The sequence below is a fragment of the Castanea sativa genome, chromosome 11 (genome assembly GCF_040712315.1).
Source record: "Castanea sativa cultivar Marrone di Chiusa Pesio chromosome 11, ASM4071231v1".
In the NCBI taxonomy this organism is placed as follows: domain Eukaryota; kingdom Viridiplantae; phylum Streptophyta; class Magnoliopsida; order Fagales; family Fagaceae; genus Castanea; species Castanea sativa.
In genome coordinates, this window is record NC_134023.1 from 50,493,245 (window position 1) to 50,515,538 (window position 22,294).

A 22,294-nucleotide genomic window follows, 5' to 3' on the forward strand; every position below is an offset into this window, starting at 1 on the left:
CAAGTTTGTGCAATATTTCTTTGCTTGATTATGTGTAATGTCGAACTACTTAAAAAGTCTTAATCATCCGGACAAAAAAAAAATAAATAAATAAAGAAGAAGCAAAGCCATATTCTAACTTGATATCAATGATATATCATTTCTTTAGGCAGCCTTATTCCCCCCACCTCAAAAAAATAAATCTTTAAGTTGTACATTGTGATTTCGTTATGCAGAGTTGGTGACTATGGTTGAAAGTTGTTCCTATCCATAGAAATAGTTAAATCACTTATTATTCAAACCCCCATCCTCCTTCTTTGTCACTGCAGTCATATTTAGATTGTTGTAATTCCTGTGAAGAAGTTCGCAAGGCATATCGAAGGATAGATTGGGCACTGAACCCCAATAAGGTTGACCAGGTTTGTTTGCACGAAAGCTAACCTATCCAAATCTATCTTGAATCTACAAATATTTTGTGTTGATGTTTTTAGCGTGGAAATGTAACTTGATACTGGAATAACATGTCTATTAGATATTTTAATTATTCTGAAGCTTATTTGTGCCTAATGGTATTTGGATGGCAGCTATATAGATATTCTGAACTGTTTACTATTTGCATGATATAAGTATCTTCTTTTGATTTTTTTTTCCCCCTTTTGCAGACGGGTCATTTTCAAGGCCATACTTATGATATTGTATCTGCCTTTCAGGTTCACAGTTCCCAGTGATGATTTCTTGTGGTTCTCTATTGTTGCTGCATAGTGGACTTTCAAATCATTGAGGGATTTGTGTTGTTTTTGATTTTGCTAAACTGATAAGTGATAGGCCTAGACCTGTGTGTCTGTTAAAGCTATGGTATATTGAAATTTTCCTAGGGGATTTTATAGATGCTTCTCTCCCCTAATGATTGTTTGATCATATAGGATTGTTGATACTTCTCACTTTGTGTATTTGGGTTCTTGTGCAGCCATTTAATTTCTTATTTTACGCTTTCTTAATCAATTGCCAGGTTTATGGTTGGCATCAATTCACCACCACTTGCTACCATGTCTAACTTTTCTTCCCATTGTTCTATTATCTTTTACTATGATTTATGCTTTTTCAATATGGTAGTTTCAACATGAATGTGTGTGTATATATATATATAGTGCATGATTGTGGTTTTTTTTTAAAAATAAAATAAAATCTTATTTTGAGGGTCAAGAGACCCCTTAAATAACCTTATTTATCAAGGGTTGTAAGTATAAATCTTTTAAACCTTGGTACAAGGTTATTTAAGGGTCTCTTGACCCTCAAAATAAGATTAGAGCACTTGTTTTGAGGGGCATGAAGGCTCTCAAAATTTCTTTTTCGACGGTATATGTTTCAAAAGTTATCAAGAGTCGGTTGGACTCTTAAAATAACTTCTTTCAAGGTTTTTTAATACTTTTTTTAGGGATTTTGACCCTTGAAAAAAGTCTAATTTGTTGTAGTGATACCTTTTGAGGTTTTTTTTTTTTTTTTTTTATTTTATTTTTATTTTTATCGCAACTAATTTCCTTTAAAAAGTATTAGGGCACGCAATATATTTATTCGGTGTGCTTTTTCCCCATCAGAAGGTGGATGTGAGAGTATCAGTTACTGTTAGTTCAAAGTCACTTCAATAAATTTTTTTTTTTTTTAATCTTTTATTGTCTGCTAACTGCACCAGAAATTTAGGATTGAATTTTATTTACACGATAAAAATGATTTATGAGAAGAAAAATGTTACTTTTTATAGGGTAAGCATATGGTACGCATACAAGGAAAAATACTTAAAATAATTATATAGAAACTCCAAATATCACCTCAATTTGATATTAAAAGGAAAAGGTTTGGGTTTGATGTGTGTAAAATATTTTCTGAAAACCATTGCAGACAATTGGTGTGACATAAAATCCCAATCAAACCAAAATTACTTTCAGATTATCAGGAAATCTGTTTGTTACAAAGCGAAAAATGTTAAGTATCCTTCCACACCCAAAAAAAAAAGTAGTTTTCTTAGGATATATATATTCAATTGAAAATATATTATAAATAAAAAAATATTTTTACATCAAAATAGACAGAGCATAAACCTTTTTGTTTTTTCAAATCATGTGAGGGCGAATTTCTTAGTGCACATAGTTTGAGTAGCTATCAATTCTGTTCGCCGTTGTCTTATATTTGCTTAAAATCTTTGCCCATTTTCGTCATTTTCTAGTCTTGATATGTGTGCAAAAATTTTCCAATATTTTTATATAGATATTAAATGACAACTTTAATTACTAATATCGAAAAACTTATGCCAATTAACTTAAAAAATAATCACAATCGAAATAAATTATTGAAAAATTTACTATTTAGCACAATAAAAAGATGTACAAAGGAAAAATTAAAACGAAGAAATTTTAAGATATATCTTGGACATTTTGGAGGCTGTTGGAGGTATATTCCATCATTTTAATGGTTTTTTTTTTGGTAGTCCTTTTTTTGTTATTTTGGTTGTTTTATCGTATTTTAAAAGGTATTTGGGTTATTTTGGAAGTTTGGGATTGTTTGATAATGTTAAATTACCGACTGTTTTAAGAGTTTAAGCTATTAGAATATGGTAAATTTAATTATTTAACAATATACTTCTAACACTCGGTAAATTTAATCATTTAATTACATGCTTTTAATACTCCCCTCACCCTCATGTGTGGGCCAAAACTACCTTTTAAGGTAGGTGAGGCCAAATACAAGGGAATTTAAATGGAAGGTAGAATAGAAGAGATAATGATTGAACTCAGGATCGTTCTGATACCATGTTAAATTACTGATTGTCCCAAAACCAAAAGTTTAAGTAATTGAGATATAGTAAATTTAATTATTTAACAAATAATAGCTAAATTTTAAATATTTATATTATTATTAAAGATAATTATCATAGCTTTTTTTAATTTAATCTATTTTATATTACTTAAAAATGGAGCAGTTAAAAGGAGCAATATGCATATTCTATCAAATGTTATCCGTAGAAGTTTTCTTTTTCTATAAAAAATTAGAAAAATTCTAAACACGAATATAGATCGTAATAAACTTGGAAATAAAAATTTCATTATTGCACTAAATATATATACATATATATATATATATATATTTTGAAAGCGGACTAAAAAAATATTATTTCATTATTCTTATATAAAAACACCTATACAGTTCATTTTAAAAAATCTTATACGAATGAAGGGTCTATAATCTTCTTTTATTTAAGAATAATAAAAAATATCAATGCTTAGCGCATTAGTTATCAAATCTCAATTTTACTCTAATTGATTTATTTTTCTGATAATATTTACAAAAAATAATAATAATAATTAAATTATGCCGTTTCACATAGTTATTATTACAAGCATTATTTTAGTGTTTAGGAACATATCAAGCCTACCCTATTTTGTTCAAGCATGGTTTAGCATCTAAACAAGAGAAATACCATGTCTTCAGCATTTTCAAGAAGTTCAAATTTTGAATGTTAGAATTTTAGGATTTGAAAAGCATATAAATTTAGTTTCCTAGAAGTTTAATTTGAAAAGTATTTTTTTTTCCCTAAAGTTGCACATAAGTGTAATAAATCTAACTGAAATTAAAAATTAAGACTTAAGTACTTAACTATAGTTTTGACTTTTCCAACCATGAATATTATTAAAATTAGGCTTCATGAAAAAATACAAGATAATTTTTAATAAAATTTTTTGATTAGGTACAATGAAAGAGGAATTGAAGGAAAATTTATAACCCAATTGATTATAAATAATTCTTGGGATTCAAAATAACATCAAGCTCTATTTTACTAGGTGATTGAGTTGAAATGTATTGAGAAATAATTATAATGTATCGATACTAAATAGATACAAATTATACTAATTTAGTTTTAAATCTGAGTATATTAATTGTTGTTGGAAGGTAGCTACTTTGTGTTTATGCTGCCCTACGAAGATGAAACTCATGAAACCCTGCATCGAGGTTGAGATTGAAGATTGTGACGATATTATTGTAGACGTACCATTAGCCGTAGACCTGAACCCTTATGAGCAGCCCGATTGTTGTATCTACAGGGTTCCCGAAACACTCCACAAAGTATATGAAGAAGCATACACTCCAATGCTGATTTCAATAGGCCATTTTCATCACCATGAATAAAAGTTGAAGAAGATGGAACAGTTGAAATTGAGATATTTCAGGGAAGCCTTATATCGGACTAAAAGGGACCAGAAGGATCTTGCAAAATCCATTGTAGAAAATGAAGTACGTATCCGTCATTGTTATGCAGAGGAGTTCCACAACATCAACTGTAAGGAATTCATAAAAATGATTCTTTTGGATACTATTTTTATTATTGAGCACTAGCTGAGGACTAAGGAAAACTCACGAAGGAGTTCACCCTCAAATGGCACTACCTACTTCGAATGTACTTGGTGGATACAGGATTTATGTCTGTTTAATTGCAAAAAAGCACGGAGAAACCGAGAAGAAGACAACCAAGAATCAGAAAACCCAGAAGAAGCTGATCATGTCCAAAAGAAGGAGAAACCTTGGCTAAGCTATAATATTTTGCAGGACTTGTTATTGCTTGAGAACCAGGTTCCATTTTTTGTTCTAAAGGAATTATATAATTTTGCCCACCAAGACCTTCTTAATGTTCAAGAAAATGAGGACAGGTCCTTTCATAAGTTTGTTGTTGATTACTTCAAACATTTTTGCGAAGATACAGGTTTAAATTGCTCTTTTGATGATTACCAGAAGATATTGGAGGGGAAGCAAGTCAGACATTTAGCTGATTTCCCAAGACATTTTCTTCTTCCGCCAAAATGGAAATTTGGAAAAAGTATTAAACGTCTACCTTGTGCAACAAAGTTAGCTGAGGCAAAAGTGGAATTCAGAGAAGTCAAAAATAGACGCTTGCTTGACATTAGATTTCGGAAAAATTGGTTATTAGAAAAATGCCCGTGTTTAAATTTGTCATGGATCTTGAGTTGCTTCCCATGCCTCAAATGCTTGCAGAACATGCAACCGGTCTTGGAACTCCAATCCTTTATAGTAGGGGATGCAACTGAATGTGTTATCAGAAACCTCACTACCTTTGAGCAGTGTCATTATCCACAGGAAGCTATCATCTGTAATTATATTGTGCTATTAGATCATCTTATTGACACCGCAGAAGATGTGGATCTACTTGTTGAGAAAAAGATTCTCGTTAACTAGCTAGGAAACAATGAGGCAGTGGCAACTTTGATCAACAAACTTTGTCACCAAATTGTGCAAGGCAATCATTCCTGTTACTATGAACTCAGTGAACAAATTCGCGGGCACTATAGCAGCTGTTGGAGCAAACTCATGGCATCCTTTACAAATCTATATTTCCGTGATTTTTGGAGAGGCGCCACAACTGTTGTTGCAATTTTGGTCATGTTTTTCACTTTCTGGAATTTCGTTACCCCTTCTATCATTCACCGTTAAACATTTGTGGTTGGTTCAGTGTTTGTTGGAGACTTGGAGTTGAAGTGTTTTGCTTCTGGGGTTGCTTTAGTTGCATTTGAACTTCGTAATAATGCTTTGCTTCTAGTATACCAATTACCAAAGTATTCATGTTGTAAGTTTGTGATGTAAGTTTGTGATGTCGTTTCAACAGCATGGATTGGAGAAGAGTCTGTATTTCAGCAAATATAGCTCTATGATATGTGATCGGAATGAACTCCTATGACATGTAAAGCTAATATTCGTTTCTTGCGGTTTTGCTCCAAAGCTTTGTTGGGCTGTTTGATTCGTGGAATGCTGCTACCAGTACCATAAAATTAATGATATGTGATGACATACTAGTATACGACAGCGTTTGGTTCGTTTATATGTACGTGACAAGATAAAATTACCTAGAGATTCACATTACAATAACAATTTTATTGTGACGTGATTATCTCATGAGATGGTAATAATCTTATACAATGTAGTAGTAATTTATTTAAATGAAAAAATAATGCTCTCGAAAAAAAAAAAAATAAAAATAATGCCCATGTCTTTACTTGTAATTACAAAATTATCATTGAACATAATGATATAAGGGTAAAATTTATTACACGTGTATATACGCACAAGTGTGAAGTAACACTAAAATCATGAGTTTAACTATAGTTTTCAATATTGAAATCGTGAGTCAAACTCACAATTTTAGTGTCATTACACACATCAAAACCACCAATAAAATACTCCTAAAATGTCTTTAATTATTGAACATCCTTAATACCTTTAAAATAAGAAAAATACTTCAAAACATCTAAATTGGCAAAAATATCTCTTAACTCTCCATCCGACTAAAATACCCCTGAAACATCCAAAATGCCCTGCGAATTTAGAAAATAACCAAAATACCCTTTAAAAGCCTAAAAATTACCAATAACACCATCAAAACCTCCAAAATGAACAAAATACACAAGAAATCCTCCAAATTGAATGAAATACCCCTAAAGTCTCCAATATGACTACAATAGACTTAAAACCTCCAAAAATTTTAAAAACATTAAAAATGACAAGAATACTTCCCAAAACCTCCAAAATTACTGTAACACCAACAATACCTCTAAATTGACCAAAATACCCGAAAATCTCCAAAATGACGAAAGACATATAAACTTTCCAAAATTACCAGAATACCTTCATAAACCTTCAAGCTGCCCAAGATACCCATAGAATCTAAAAATGATAAAAAGGCTCACAAAACTTCTAAAATGACCAAAAAATACCATCCAACTCTCCAAAATTAACTTGAAACGCCCTAAAAGCATGTCTAGCGGCTTCTCTATATTTTTGTATTGTTTGGAAAGTGAACAGTGACATTTACTTTTTACCTATTTACTTTTTCAAATACATTTTCCAACAGATTCTCCATCATTTCTCTATCTCATTTAAATATTATTATTTCTTTATTCATTATTTATTCTTTTTTTTTAACAACTACACATCTTCCAACATTTTTTTATTCAATAACTGATTATTATAATAGCTAAAAACATTTGAAGTGTAAACACGAAACGCTATAGTGTCCTCTACTTGTAGAGAAGCACTATAAGCAATTCTTAAAAAAAAAAAATTTTAAAAAAAAAGGAGATGGAGAAGCTATTGGAGTGGATTTTTGGGGTGTTTTCTCTCTAAAATTGGCTTTAAAGAAGCCATTGGAGATGCTCTAAATTGAATAAGAGACCATAAATGTGTCCAAAATCACTAACATACTCTCAAAACTCAAAACCTTCAAAATATACCCCCCCCCCCAAAACAACAAAAATGACCAAAATACCCTCCAACCTTTGAAATAAAATAAAAAACATTTCTTATATTTATAAAATAACAAAAATACCCATAAAATCTCCAAATTACCCATTGCAGCTCATGCTTTAATTAGTCTTATTTTATGTCAGCCTCCAACCTAAGCTCGTTGATTGTTGTGTCTAATGGTTTTTCAAATTGTGGATATGGGACTATGGGTCTTTGGGGGTCAAGAGTTTAGTATTCTAAGTGAAAGGGTAATTTTGTCATCTCATTTTCTAAGAGTCAAATGCAGAGCAAATAATTGTTAAAGCTAACGTTCAGATGAATTGTGGGGTACAAATTGTTTGGTTTGTTACAATTTGGGCGATGATTGCAAATTTTTAGTCTCTGTTGCATTGTAAAAGTAACCTCATAGTTTATAGTGGATTTTTATTATTAACCCAGATTAATTGTATTGAAAATTTATAATTCATATATTTCAGCAAACTAGATATTAAATATTTCCAATTTTTTATTACAAAGATTTTATGAATTTACTCCTTTGCCCATATTCACTTTGTGTTTTTTCTAAAGAACAATGTTTAAAAAAATAAATGTTTAGGGGCATCTTTTTTTACCGCATGAAAATAGATACCAAGTTTTCAGCTTTTTTTTTTTTTTTTTCTAAAAATGTGCTAAAATATACTTGTGCGAAACCAACCTGAGATACATTGGATAGGTAGATTGAAAATCTATTAAACATTAAGTCTGAAACATTGAGAGAGAGAGAGAGAGAGAGAGAGAGAGAGAGAGAGAGAGAGAGAGAGAGAGAGAGAGAGAGAGAGAGAGTCACAAACTAGATCGAACACATAATCAAGCTCCATAGGTCAGCACCTATTTCTACCATTTTGTGAATAGATACAAGTTGTTAGGCTCTAAATATTTAGGATAAATGTTTAGATTCTAAATTTATGTATGTTGGAAAACCAAGAACAAAAACATGTCTAGATTAAGTGTTAGACATTGCTCAAGATTGTTCAAGTCAAAATTCAAGAACTGTCAAGTTGTCGAAAGAAGAAATAAGTTTTTGTGAAGCTCGACCGATAGAAAGATAGGTTTGACCGATCAAAAGTTGTGTTCTATAGATTTTCAATCAGACCCAATGCCCGTAAAAACGTTTTGGGTTTCAATCCAACACTACTAGATATAAAAGGAAAACCCTAAATGTGTTTCAGAAGTTCTTGGAAGTCTTGTGAGTTAAATCTGTGAAATTTGAGAGATTTTTGTAGCCCTCTAACTCAACAAGCATCTACTGAAAGCTAGATCTACAATAAAATCCTAGTGGAGGCAAGCTGCTACATAAAGATCAAATATTGACTGTGATCTAAACCTTTAAGTGAAATCTTAAAATCACAAATATGGGTATTTGTGTTCAGTAAATTCAAATAGAAGAGTCTGTGGAGTGGAAGTTATCCTAAGTAATATGATTGCATGAGTTTAACTTAAATCTGGATAATTAACCTAAGTAACTACTTGGCTAATTAATTATGTTAAATGAATCTGATATATAGGGGTCTAAACAAACAAACATAAGTAAATTAGGTCATGTGATGTTACCAGAAAAAAATATTCAGGTCGTGTATGAATGGGTTATGTCTCTCTTTTTGCTACACAAAGATTAAAAGCAAGTCAAGACATGAAGCAAGTCAATCCCAGCAATTGCAAGATTTTGACGTGCCATGTGGCATGGGCCTTCTTCATATCAGTTGTTCTTGCTGGTAGTATTATATTTAGAGTTAAATCTTTGTATAAACTTCTAATCTATCCTAGTGGATTTAGTTTCCTTAGAAATTGAAGGTTAAATCCCCCCCCCCCTCCCCCAAAGCTTTTTTACACTGAAACAATTTGTTTTATCGGTTTTCTTAGGTCATTGAATTGCTTGTCTCTATGTGATGCTTGTGATGTTATTCAATTAATCTATGTCATAATAAATCTAATCAATTATTTGGCTAAAGAATTGTTTAACTTTGTTGAACCTGATGCCTAAACCCTAACATCTTCAAAATGACTAAAATACATTTAAAACCTCTAAAATGACCCTTCAAATCAAGAAAATGAGTTTTGTTTTTAGAAAATTAAAATACTCTCTAAAGCCTTAAAATGACTAAAAATACCATTGAAACCTCCAAAATGCACTAAAAATTTCCAAAATTGACCAAAATATACACTTGAAAATTACCAGAGTGTACTCAAAAACTCCAAAATCACAAAAATACCCATTAAAACATCGAAAATAACCAAATACCTCTTAAAATCTCCAAAATGTCTGAAATATCTCCAACACCTCTAAAATGACCAATATATCCTAAAACCTCTAAAATGACAAAAGACCTCCAAACTCTTCAAAATGACCAAAGTACCTCACTAAACCTTTAATAAACCAAGATATCGACCAATTCTAAAATGATCAAAATACTCTTAAAGCCTCGAGAATGTCTAAAATAACTATCAAAGTCTCCAAATCACCAAAGTTAACTAGATACTCCCAAATTGACCAAAATACCCAAATGTCAAAATAAATTGAACATGTGGATCCGAAAATCATCCCAACATTTCACAATTTTCTAAACAGAGACTTTTTATTGTACATTTTTTGCTAATGTGTACAACATTATACTCATTTTGTGTGTCTTCAATGTAAGTTTAAATTGCTAGTACAATGTAAACTAATAATTTTCTGTCCTCGAGGAATTATATAATTTTTCCTATAGGAACCTCCTTAATCCTCATAATGAGCATAATTCCTTTCAAAAGCTTGCCCTTGATTACCTTCTATGTTTTTGGAAAGATTCCTATATAAAAAATGGATCCTCTGAAGATTACCAGGAAATATTGGAAGTTACTAGGGTGAAGCAACCCAAACATTTAATTGATTTCCTAAGATATTTTCTCATTCAAAAGAGGAGAAAGAATTAAATGTCAACTATCTTGTGCAACAAAGTTGGCTGAAGTAGGAGTGGAATTCAAAGAATACAAAAAGAAACGCTTACTTGACATTAAGTTTCAGAAGAGTCGGTTATTGGAATGCTTACCATTTTTAACTTTGTCATGGCTATCGAGTTTCTTGCCATGCATGGAGGCTGTCTTGAAAATCCCATCCTTTACGATAGGGGACACAACTAATCGTGTCGTCAGAAACTTCATGGCCTTTGAGCAGTGTCATTATCCACATGAAACTTATATCTGTAATTACATTGTGCTATACTACTATTAGATCATCTTATTAAAACTGAAAAAAAATGTGAATCTGCTTGTTGAGAAAAAGGTACTCGATATCTGGCTAGGCAGAGATAAGGCAGTGGTTAATCTGACAACAAACTTTGCCATCAAATTGTGGAAGGTAATCATTCCTGTTACCATGATATCAGTGAACGAATTAATGAGCACTACATGGGTTCTTGGAGCAAACTCATGGCATCCCTTAAAAGTCAATATTTCCATGATTTTTGGAGAGGCAGTATAATTGTTGCTGGAATTTTGGCCCTGTTTTTTGCTTTTTGGAGTTTCCTTAGGCCTTTTGTCTCTCTTCGTTGAACATTTGTGGTTCAGTGTGTTTGTTGGAGACTTGGTGTGCTTTGCTTCTGGTTGCATTAGATCAAATGCAACTAAAGTTTGTAATAATATGCTCGGCTTCTAGTTTACCAAATGTATTCATGTTGTAAGATTGTGATTGTCATTTCAAAATATTATGGACTAGAGACTATATTTTCATTTTTCAGTAAATAAAGCTCTATGCTCAGTTATCACATGGAATCCTACAATTTGTGCGCTAATATCATTATTCTTGTCTGCTTCAAAAATCTTTCCATTTCATATATAGCCAATTCACTGGGTTGTTTGGTTCGTGGAATGTTGTGAACATTACAACACGATTAAGAAAAAATTATTAGGATTAGTGCTCTTAAATCCTATTGTATGCTATGTATAACATTATGTTGTGATTAATAAAGTTATTTTATTATTATCTAAAATAATAGTAACATGAATATTGAACATTATCATATAGTTCATGAGATGCATAGTATGTGATTAATGTGAAAAGTCACGCAAGTTATAAATCAAAGTTCTTTGTAAACTTAGAATTTTAGTTCGTAGTTGGTGATGAAATTGGGCATTTCATCTGTGAAGACTATAACATATTAACTAAGATGATTTGTCTTGATCATGGAAATGGAAACTTCTAGTTGATATGTTTTAAGAGTTAAGACATATTGAACTGGACCGCTGTAAGATTTGTCGTTCTCTTAATGACTCTCAAATGAATAATAAATCTCATGACTTCTATTTGCATGAACTCTTAATCCTAAGAGAATAATGGACCTGATCATAAGGTGTAGGTTGCTTTAATATATCAGGAGTGAGATCTAAAGGAACGATCAAAATTTCAGTATATTGGGTAGCCACATTTAGTATTAATGGAACATATATTCTCAAGATGGAATTCATAATCTCTTAACGGAGATACAAAATATTCCCTTGAGATAAATTTAATGAGTTTGGTTATTCAGAGTATTAGGCCTAACCATTTTAGTAAGAAGTTACTAAAATATATATTTATGAAATTGGATTTCATAAATATATGATGAATATTATAAAGGATTAAACTGGATACTCAAGAATTAAGATATAGTAATCTTCAAAGTAGCAGTCTACATTCATGACTTTGTATTACTACGAATATTTTATGAAAGGGTTGCATGTACAATAAAGTCTTGGGATATAATTTATAAATAAGGCCTAGAGTGCACCTATATTTATATAGTGGTATTAAATATAATTAATGGTAACTTTGGACTTGTCAAGAGTTGATAGAAAAGCTCAAGGCCCATTGGAGCTAGAGTTTTATTTGTTCCATTTTGGTCCCACTCCAAGCCACGCACTAAAGTCCAAATGGGAAGGCCCAAAAGGCTAGTCCAATTAGATAATCAATTAAATACAAAGGAAAAAACATACAGAATTTTAGAAGTAGACATTATTGTGAAATGGTGTATATGTGTGAGTGAAAGCCACTCTCTTATTCTCCATTGGAAATTGATTGAGAGACCGTATTGCTTATGCATAAAGTGGAATTAAAGAGAAGATTAAAAGTATTCTCAAGTACTTCTAATCTTTTGTTTTGAATTTCACCACACCAAGATATGCTCTCTTGTTCTTAAATTCTAAAATTTACATAGTATATGTTATCAATAATAAATGAAGTAGATCCGTTCATATTCCACTGCGTGTATTTGTATGAGATACAAAGCTGTTATTCCATGTGTTTTACGAACAAATGTGGCATATTACTCCATTTAGTTTGTTTATTTTTGCATAACATTTCGGGAATATAAGATTATCCTGAAATTAACATTACAATGATTAGCTCATGGTGATAATCCTATAGTATAATTAATGTAATAATTTATCTAAATGACAAGAACGTTCATGCCATAGCTTGTAATTATATTATTAAATGAAATGACTGTAATACACCCAATACATCAAAAAATGATCAAAATATCATTCGATAAACGACCACAATATTACACCAAAACATATAAGAAAAATTATCAAAATATCTAAACCTTCAACACCATTGTAGTACCCCCCCCCCCCCCCAATACCTCTTAGATGACAAAAAAAATCCCAAAATCTTTGAAATGACCAAAAAAAAAAAAATCTGAATTCTCTAAAATGACCAAAATATCCAGATGCTTCCAAAAATACCATCGAAACTTCTAAAATACCCTTAAGACCCAATACCTCCAAAAGTAATTTGAACACCCCTAAAATCTCCAAAATGACAAAACTACCTCTGAAGTGTAAACTCTTCAAATTGACCAAGATGCCTACCAAATCTAAATTTAATCAAAATACCCTCAAAATCTCCCAAATTGCCAAAAGTACCATCTCTCCAAATCACCAAATTTAACTTGAAACTTCCAAATTGACTAAATTAAATTCCCACTCAAATGTCTCCTAAATAACCATAATACTCTCAAAACCTCCAAAATGATCAAAATATCACCCCCGGGCACAAAACATCCAAAATGAACCAATTACCCTCGCACAAAAAAAATAAAATAAAAATTAAGGAGACTGAAATCCACCTCCCATACCCCTAAAATAACCAAGTACCTCGCAAATCTCTAATATGAAAATAAATACCCTTAAAATCTCCAAAATACCCATTGTACCTAGTTGTGCTTTAGCCTCATTGATTTCTGTTAGCCTTCAACCTAAGCTTACTGATTAGTGTGAATCTTTTTTTAGATTGAATCTAAGGGTTTAGGTGTGCACTCTACATTACTATTAGATTACGATTAAGGATAAATAATAGTAGGTTGAAAATTTGGTAATCTAAATGTAAAAGGGTTGTCATCTCATTCTCTAATAATCACATTCAAGGCATGTGACTGCCAAAGTTAACATCTAGATGAGCTGTGGGGTACAAGTAGTTAGGTTTGTTTCAACCAAGGAATTAATTGTGAGTTCTTATAGTTTGTGTTGCAAACAAGTACCCTAATGGTTTAGGGTGAATTTCTATAGTTAACCCAAATTTAAATTATATTCAACATTTTTTTAAATGGAGTTATTAAATTCAAGGGTAAAATGAAATTAGACTACCTAAACTATTATATGGTTGCACTTGTTGGGAAATTGCCTCAAATTCTTATTGTGACTTGGAAAACTAATTGGGTTTTTTACTTGAAAAAAGAAATATTAATTTGGTTATTTTTTGGGTTTCCTTTGTGTGGAAGGAAAGGCAGCTAATATTCATTGGAATAGAATGTAAGCCTCTTCCTTGTCAAAGACATAATGTATTTCTGCTTGTCTACCATGTTTAGGAATTAAAGTCTTATAAATAGATGTGTAGCAAATGATTTGATAACTTTTGCCTAGGGGCCGTCCCCTATGGAGAGAGGAGACAATCTTAAAATGAAGCATAAAACCAAAAGAAAGGAAGACAAATTTTAGGTTTTCTCTAGGGAAAATATTTTTGGGGTGCTACAACCATAAAATTTGTTGTATCCAATGCGAGTGAAAATCTTAGGTGAGTTCTATTATTTTCTAAAGAGAAGATGCATAGTATTTTGCATAGATCTCAAGTTATGCATAATCTTGAGAAGATATTGTAATTTATTTTATAATAATGAATTTATTTAGAATTTGTCTCATGGTTTTTCCTTTAATGAATAAATGATTTTCCTAAATCTATGATTATGTGTGTGATTGATATCTTGATACGGTAACTGTAGTGATAAAGTTTTTGATTGATTAAAATTGTTAGTTGAATATATTAATTCAAGTAAGCCTAGATTAGGCTTCAATAAGTGGTATCAGAGCTTAGTTGGTTTATTGGATTATTTCTTGTGTGAATTATAAGATATCTAGGATCGATAGGTCCTAATGGAATTTGAGAGAATATTATATTCAGTACAAGTTTGCAATCCAAGTGTGCATGAGTAGGGGTTAAGCTACATAAGTAGTGATTTTTTTTTTTTTAAGAAAAAGTTTGCTTTGATGAAGTTGGAGCTATCTCAAAAGGAAAAAAAAAATGGTGATAGAATTTTAGTTGGAGTGGAGATTTTTGTGAAATGCCTTAAATTCCTATTGTGACTTGAAAAGTTAATTGATTTTTTTTTCTTGGTTAAAGAAAGAAAAAGTAAATTGGTTTTTTTTTTTTTTTGGGTTTCCTTGGTTTTTGAAAAAAAAAATTATTCCTTAGAGTGGAAGAAAAGATTATTCCTTGTTAAATAAGTAATGAAATAGGAAGTTTTACAAATACTGAATGATGCAAAGAATGTTTTGGCCCAGGAGTTCTTTGCTTAAAATTGAGGCTGAAATGAAGAGAAAGAGAAAAGAGGAAAAAGAAAAACACAAGACTACGTTGTTTTAGAGAGAGCTGACTGAATTAAACGAATTTGAAATTACACAACAGAATTGAAATTTAGGCAAAATTAGATAGTGAAATTTTTAATCGATGGGGTTGATGGGTTTTAGGAACTTTTGTGAGTTAATGGGCTGGTTGTTTTACAATGTAGATGGTGTCATTATCTACGTAAAGCCCATTAACACCCGGTTGAAAGCCGAAAGACAGACCCCATCCCCCAACAGGTATAAAGCCCAAGTTAAGCCCATACAAAGAAAGGGAAATCAAAGAATGTACAGCAAAATTTAGATAGACTGAAAAGAAAGTGGGCAAAGTTGAAGTTGGATCGCAGATGGTGGAGAACGAAGGCGGCGGTGCCGGTGGTGGTGGGAGTGGGACTAGGACCTATAGCCACATCTGGTGGGCCCTAGCTAGTGCTGCCCAGTTGGGGTGGGCCATATCTTCCTTCAAAAGAGGCCACGCCGGCGACTCTCACTTCATGCCTTTCAAGGCCTTCTCCGTCGCCTCCCTCTTCGTCGGCGCCACCGCCACCGCCGCCGTTTCCGTCCTCCACGTCTCCGGCATCCACAAGGTCCGCTTCTCTCTCTCTCTCTCTCTCTCTCTCTCTCTCTCGCATTTTAGGGGCTTTTTAGTCTTTCCAATATCAAGTCAAGGCTGCGAAATAGTGTCGAACAACTTAAGTAAATAAGTACTATTTATGAGAAAAAAAAAGAATCATAGGAAACTGCAACATAAACCATTTTTATTACGAAGAACTAAGGAGTTTTGGTCGTTGCTTAAACCGTGTGTCTATTTTTGTAGTTCATCTGACATGATTGAATATGTTATCTGCAGATTTACTTTACTACTTGTGTAAGATTGGTCTTAAACAATCTTCAAAATTCATATTATAGAAACCCGGATTAGGATGCTTCGGAGTCCTTAGGTAATTCAATGATAGGTTTCTTAAAAGGCCGAAACTTAGGTACAGTTACTTATATACGCTACATTAGGTTCTTCAATTAAATTCAAACACAAAGCTGTATTGACTAATGAAGCATAACTAGTGCAATGTGTTTTAATTTAATTGGGAAACGTAATGCACCTATGTTTTACCATCACAGGCGGGTTGGATTTTGTTTGACACATCATCAATAATTTAAATTGAACCAAAATGGTGATAGGATTTCAGAAATTTTATGGTGGAGTTCCCTTAAGAACTCTAGAGGATGGGTCCGTAGAAACACAGCCTGAGAACAAAATTAAATGAACTTGTCTGTTCATTTGTCGACACTGTTTAATTTGAGTATGTTGATCATTAAATAAATTGAAAGAGGAAAAAGAAAAGCATTTGATGTGATTTTGGTCTTCTGTTAGTTGCAAAAAGTGTTTATTAATCACAGGCTTTAGTTAAAAAAGGCTGGCAGTGTGTTCTGGAGGTAATTTGCCCATGCAGGATAAGCATTGAACAAAACAGATATTCTTTCCACATATTATCTGGAAATAGAATTTCTTTGTTCAGTGTCTACCTATTGTTTGATCTATTTAATTGTTAACCAGTATCTGGTGATGATGGTAACAGAGTTAGTCATTGAACCTGTTATTTGAAGTTGAGTTGAGTGCTTTCCCAAAACTTGATTTTTTTCATGTATGAGTGATTTTTGCTGGGGTGTACTGAAAGCATCATTGCTTGAAAAGTTTTCCAACACGGGTGATGGTGTGAGCTTTGTTTTACCTTTGATTGGTTCCGACTTTTCAACCTCTTAACTGGAGTTATGCCCTCTCGGCCATATATACAAACTGTCTACACTTCATTGGTGTGTCATTACTTGGAAGGGATTGTGTTTCAATTATACCTTGGCTTCATTGCTTTGAGTTAAATTTTGGGTGTAAGAATGTGTTCTCTTTCCTTCAGCAGATGTCTTTTAAATTGTTATTTCTTTTTCCTCCTCTCTTTTTCTTCTTCCAACCTCCATGCAGTTAGAGTCAAGTACTTTTACCTCTTTATGTCACCCTAAAGTTCTACTTTTTCAGTTCTTATCTCCAAACATACTTCCAACCCTCTATGCTGTCACCTAAAATTCTAATTTTATTATCCTACGCTAAGCTGATATCCTTTTGGCAGACAAATTGCTACCATGAGTTCAACCATTTATCAGCTGTGATAATTGAGCAATATATCATTGTGCATCTTTTCCACCTCATTATCACTAATTATATAGGGATTATGAAACTTAGGTCGCTTGTACTGTTTGAACTTGAGCACATTATCATAATAATTAAACTCTCACTATACTTAAAAGTGAAGAACTTTGTTTCAAGTAAGTGTTTGGTTTATTTATTTATTTATTTTGAACTGTTGAAAATGCATTCAATGTTGCATGTCTTATATAGGTGGAAGACCTCCTGGAAGTGGGTGCAAATATAAGAACTGGACTAGGAGTTCGTCCAAGGGCACGAGATGAATAAGTTACTTCTCATATACATAAATTGGAATATTATTGTTATTTTTAGGTGCTGAGTTTTATTTCTAAGAATGATTGTACCTTTGTCTGGCCATCTTCTTTGAAGATCATTGTCTATATTTTTTAATGAAAACAAATCCTTTTACAGAGAATGGATATCATGCATGCGTAAAAGCACACTCTGTTTCTTTTCAAAGAGAAGCTAGCAGAAGATTTTTCTATTATTAAAAAGCGTCCTTGCTTCTCTCAAACCAGAAGTAATATGTTGTGTGCTCTGTCCATGATGAACAAATGGGTGGGAAATTTCCTGTATGCTTGAGTTTCCTTTTCTTTTTCTTAGATAATCCATGATAAGAAGCTTGCTACCACTGATTACATTGAGTTAATATCTGGATTTAAATTCTATAACAATTTAGAGTAAAACCATATGGTTACACCCTCCAATAATGTTTTCGCAGGATAAAAAAAATTAGAATTTAGGTGACAGTGAGGGTAGAAGTGTGTTTGGAGGTAAGTACTGAAAAAGTAGCATGTCGATTCGAATGAATCATCTTTTTTGCAGAGGTAAATCTTTGCCTGCTCGGCAAGAGGATAGCAAGTTACAGTTGTCCTTCAAATTCTGTCCGCACAACACATGGGTTGGAAATTGGGAAGGCCATCAATGCAGGGTGGGACTCATTGTATAGTTTTGTTGGATATAAAGTAGGGATGGTTTTGGCATTGTGCTTGGAGTGGTATTAGTCATTTGGCTCCTTTATTTCTTAAGCTATTCTAGCTAGTTGCAAATAAAGATGCCATGATGTTTGAAATTTGAATATATTGAGGTGATCAATGGTGGGGTGCATTGGAATCCATTTGAGCCCTGTTCAAAATTGGACTAATTTCTTTGAGGTGGTGTTCTCAGCTTTGATCAGCATGGGTATGGAGGACAAGGTGTTTCAGAAATTAAATAAAAATGGTTGTTTTAGTGCTCGTTTGTATTATGAAGAATTATTATGAAGCATTATAAAGGAACTAATTCGTTTTGGGAATGTTCCAATGCTCAGAAATGTTAATTAGAATCAGGGTTGTTGAAAAAGCTCTTGTTGGGCCAGCATATGCTGTTCATTGAAGTGGATAGAAGTGTTGCAAACACTTGACACATTGAATCTGAAGCCATTTTTCACGGCTATATGGATGTAATAGAAATGCTCAATGGAGAGGAGAGACTAATCAACAGGCACAAGCTCCATTCCATTGAAATGGAACTCAGCACACCTCATCATTTTAAGATGAACAGGGCACTGGCCAACAGAGTGAGCTTTGGGATTGTTATTAGAGACAGCAATGGAGCAGTTATGGTGGCTTGTAAAGACTAGCTTTCTCTCAAGGTGATCAACTACAGATGGCAGCCTACTTATCACTGAAAGCCATGAACTTCAATCAAGATATTGGAATTGTGGACCTGGTTAATGGTTGCCGAATTTGCAAATAGCTCTTTGCACTGCTCAACTCAAAGGAACCTTGCCTATTGGAGATTTCAGATTTGCTGGAACCTATTTGATCTTTTTGTTGCATTGATCAATACTCTAACATGGTTGAATTCAATTGGGGAATCTAAACGATTAATCTTGCCAGAGATTAAGGGCTCCTGTGAGGGTGATTTTATACATGTGGACTTCTTTTGGAAAGTTATGATAGAAAATTTTATGGAGTATGTTGATCCATCATTGCTTTGAGAAAACACAGTGGTAGCATCCAACTAGTGAGCCATTTGCCAAGTGTACCATCAATGTAATAAGGCGAAACGCGTATAAAATAATTTATAATTTAAAGAAACAGACAATATGTTAATTAGAATAGCAAACGTGAGAATTTTAGCTAGAATTTTTACTAAGACATTGTTATGAGGCTGATGTTAATGCCCTTGCATGGGTCCTAAATCTTCTTCTAACTATGGCAATGGTGCACATTCATTCACATTGGAATTTATCATGCGGTGCTAAACGTAAGTGTCAAGGGTATCTCTCATGAGTCATGAGGCACTTGGTCCTGCTTTGGTGGATTTTGAGCGGATAAGTATCAAAATGCTTTCTGAGTGGAGGAAAAAAAGTACTTTAATACCAATTTACAAGAACAAGGGAGATATTCAGAACTATACAAATTACTGTGAAATCAAACTTGTGAGTCACTATAAAACTTTTGGAAAAAAAGTGATCCAGTATAGGTTAATACATGAAACAACAATATTGGATAATCAATTTAGCTTTATGCCAAAATAATCTACCCATGAAGCTGTTTTCTTATTTAGATGTTTAATGGAAAAATACATAGAGGCTTGTAAAAATTTTAATATGGTTTTCATTGATTTAGAGGAAGCAAACGATCTATAGGATCCTAAAAAGGGTTATGTGGTAGGTTTTGGAAAAGAAAGGAGTTCATCTAAAGTATATTAAGTTGATTAAGGATATAAATGACGAAGTTGTAACTAGTGTTAAAACAACTGGATGAATCACAATTTCCTATCACCATATGTTTGTATCAAGAATCAGTATTAAGTTTATATCTCTTTGTACTAGTGATGGATGAGCCCATTAAGTCAATTCAATAGGAAGTCCTTTGGTGTATGTCTTTTGCTTATGATATAGTTTTATTGGATAAAATTAGAAGTGGAGTTAATGCCAAAGTATAATTTTGGCAAAGCACTCTAGAATCTAAAGGCTTTCGATAAAACTTGATGGTCAAGAGATACTAAATAGCGACAATATCTTAGATCAATAATTCATTAATGTGGAAAGATTGATGAAGATTGAATTGTAGGATAAGAATAAGGTGGATGAAATGGAAAAAAATCACAGAATTTTTGTATGACAGTAGAATACCTATTAAGTTGAAGGGAAATTTTATATGACTAGCTTTGCTTTATGGTTTCTTGAACTATTAAAAAGTAACATATTCATAAAATTTACCTATGCCCTTGTCGTCTGGCCTTAGCTTATTTCACTTGATTTGTTTATAATTAGTTTTGACTTCAAAATAACAAGTTAGTCAATCTTAGCAATGGCAAGATTTTTACTTGTTGCACTCTATCTAAGCGTTTTCCTCTACCCAACTCATAAGATGTGAGTGACACCGTAAATTAATCTTTTTTTTCGGTAAACAACAATTACAATTCGGAAAAATTCTTCCACGCGCCTCACACACCACAAGAGTTGCTCCAATCCAGTGGCTACCATCATTGTCGACATCGTCTTTCTCCGATCTACATCATCGACAAAGAATCGACCTCATCGAACATGTCACGCACCGCTAGAATTTTCTGCAGCGTCATCTATGCGCCTCATGCGCTACACATGCCTCCTCTACTGCCTACTAATGTCATCTGTGACGTCATACTGCCATGTCACTTGCCACATCAGCCCTAAATGACGTCATCGACACGCGCACAGTCTCCTGCTTACGTCACATCGATGTCATATGCTTATGTCAGCGCCACATCAATTGCTGACATTATCACGCCTACGTCATCCCTTGATCTGTTGCGTCAGCTGCGGTTGACTTTAACCGTTGACTTTAACTAGTGTTGACTGTTGACTTTTTGCCAGGTTTGACTTTTTGTAGTCTAGGTACTCCTTACCCAGTTTTTCGTGTAGATTTCATTTTTGTATATTTTGCACCTAATTGAAGAATAAGGATAGGTCTTCTTCTTATTACAACAATCATTGCCGACAATCTAGCAAACATTTTTGCAAACGTCTTGGCTATACTATTGAGATTTGCTATCATCGCAAGAAATCAGCTGTTTTTATTTTTACTGCTACTATTGCTAACACTGAGAGTATCCAACCAATGGCTTCCATCTCCGCACAGTCCAAGTCTTATAAATCTACTATCACCATTTCCACAGTTGACCTTCAAAATATCATCGCTAATACCATTTGTATGGTTGGTAATGCATCTTATTCCTCTTCTCTCTCAGTTTTATCTGGTATGTCTCATTCTTCTTGGCTTATGAATTTTCTTGTTGTGACCACGTGACACCTCACTCATTCTTATTTTCTAAACTTGATCCTATACCACACCCTCTTAATATTTGCATAGCTAATGGTTCCACAATGTTTGGTCATAATATAGGTTCTATCTCGACCTTCAATCTCGATTTCTAGGGTTTTTAATGTTCCTAACATTTCTTACAATTTATTTTCTGTGGGGCAATTAGCTGAGTTAGGTTATCGGATTACCTTTGATTATTCTAGATGTATTATGTAGGATTCGAGGATGGGACAGAAGCTTGGGACCGGTCCCAAAGTTGAGCGTATGTTTCCTGTGGACAATTTTCGTCTTCCACCTGTTCTTTCTGTTTCCGTTGTTGCTGTAGCTACTGTAATTTCGTAGATTCCTTCACTTGCACTTTGGTATGCTTGACTTGGTCACATATCTTTCTCTTGGGTACAACACTTGGCTTCTAGAGATTTGTTAGGTTTAGTGTCAATAGAAAATTTTGATTATGTTTCATGTCAGTTAGGAAAACAACCAGTTTTACCTTTCAATACTAGTGAATCAATGTCCACTGATATCTTTGACCTAATTTATTTTGATGTCTGGGGACCTTCCTCTGTCTCTAGTATTGGTGGATCTCAATATTTTGTTGTCTTTATTGATGATTATTCTCGTTATAGCTGGA

The 22,294-nt window shown here is 33.0% G+C and overlaps 1 protein-coding gene and 1 pseudogene across 1 annotated transcript; both read left to right on the top strand.

The window, feature by feature from the left end:
* The first annotated feature begins 3,954 nt into the window (after positions 1-3,954).
* LOC142616672 (UPF0481 protein At3g47200-like) lies at positions 3,955-5,475 on the top strand (annotated as a pseudogene).
* Positions 5,476-15,450: 9,975 nt separating this feature from the next.
* Positions 15,451-17,780, top strand: LOC142615149 (uncharacterized). Its single transcript, XM_075787855.1, has 2 exons — positions 15,451-15,758; positions 17,561-17,780. The coding sequence occupies exons 1-2, from the start codon at positions 15,519-15,521 to the stop codon at positions 17,633-17,635; spliced, it is 315 nt and encodes a 104-aa protein (XP_075643970.1). The 5' UTR covers positions 15,451-15,518; the 3' UTR covers positions 17,636-17,780.
* The last annotated feature ends 4,514 nt before the right edge of the window (positions 17,781-22,294 follow it).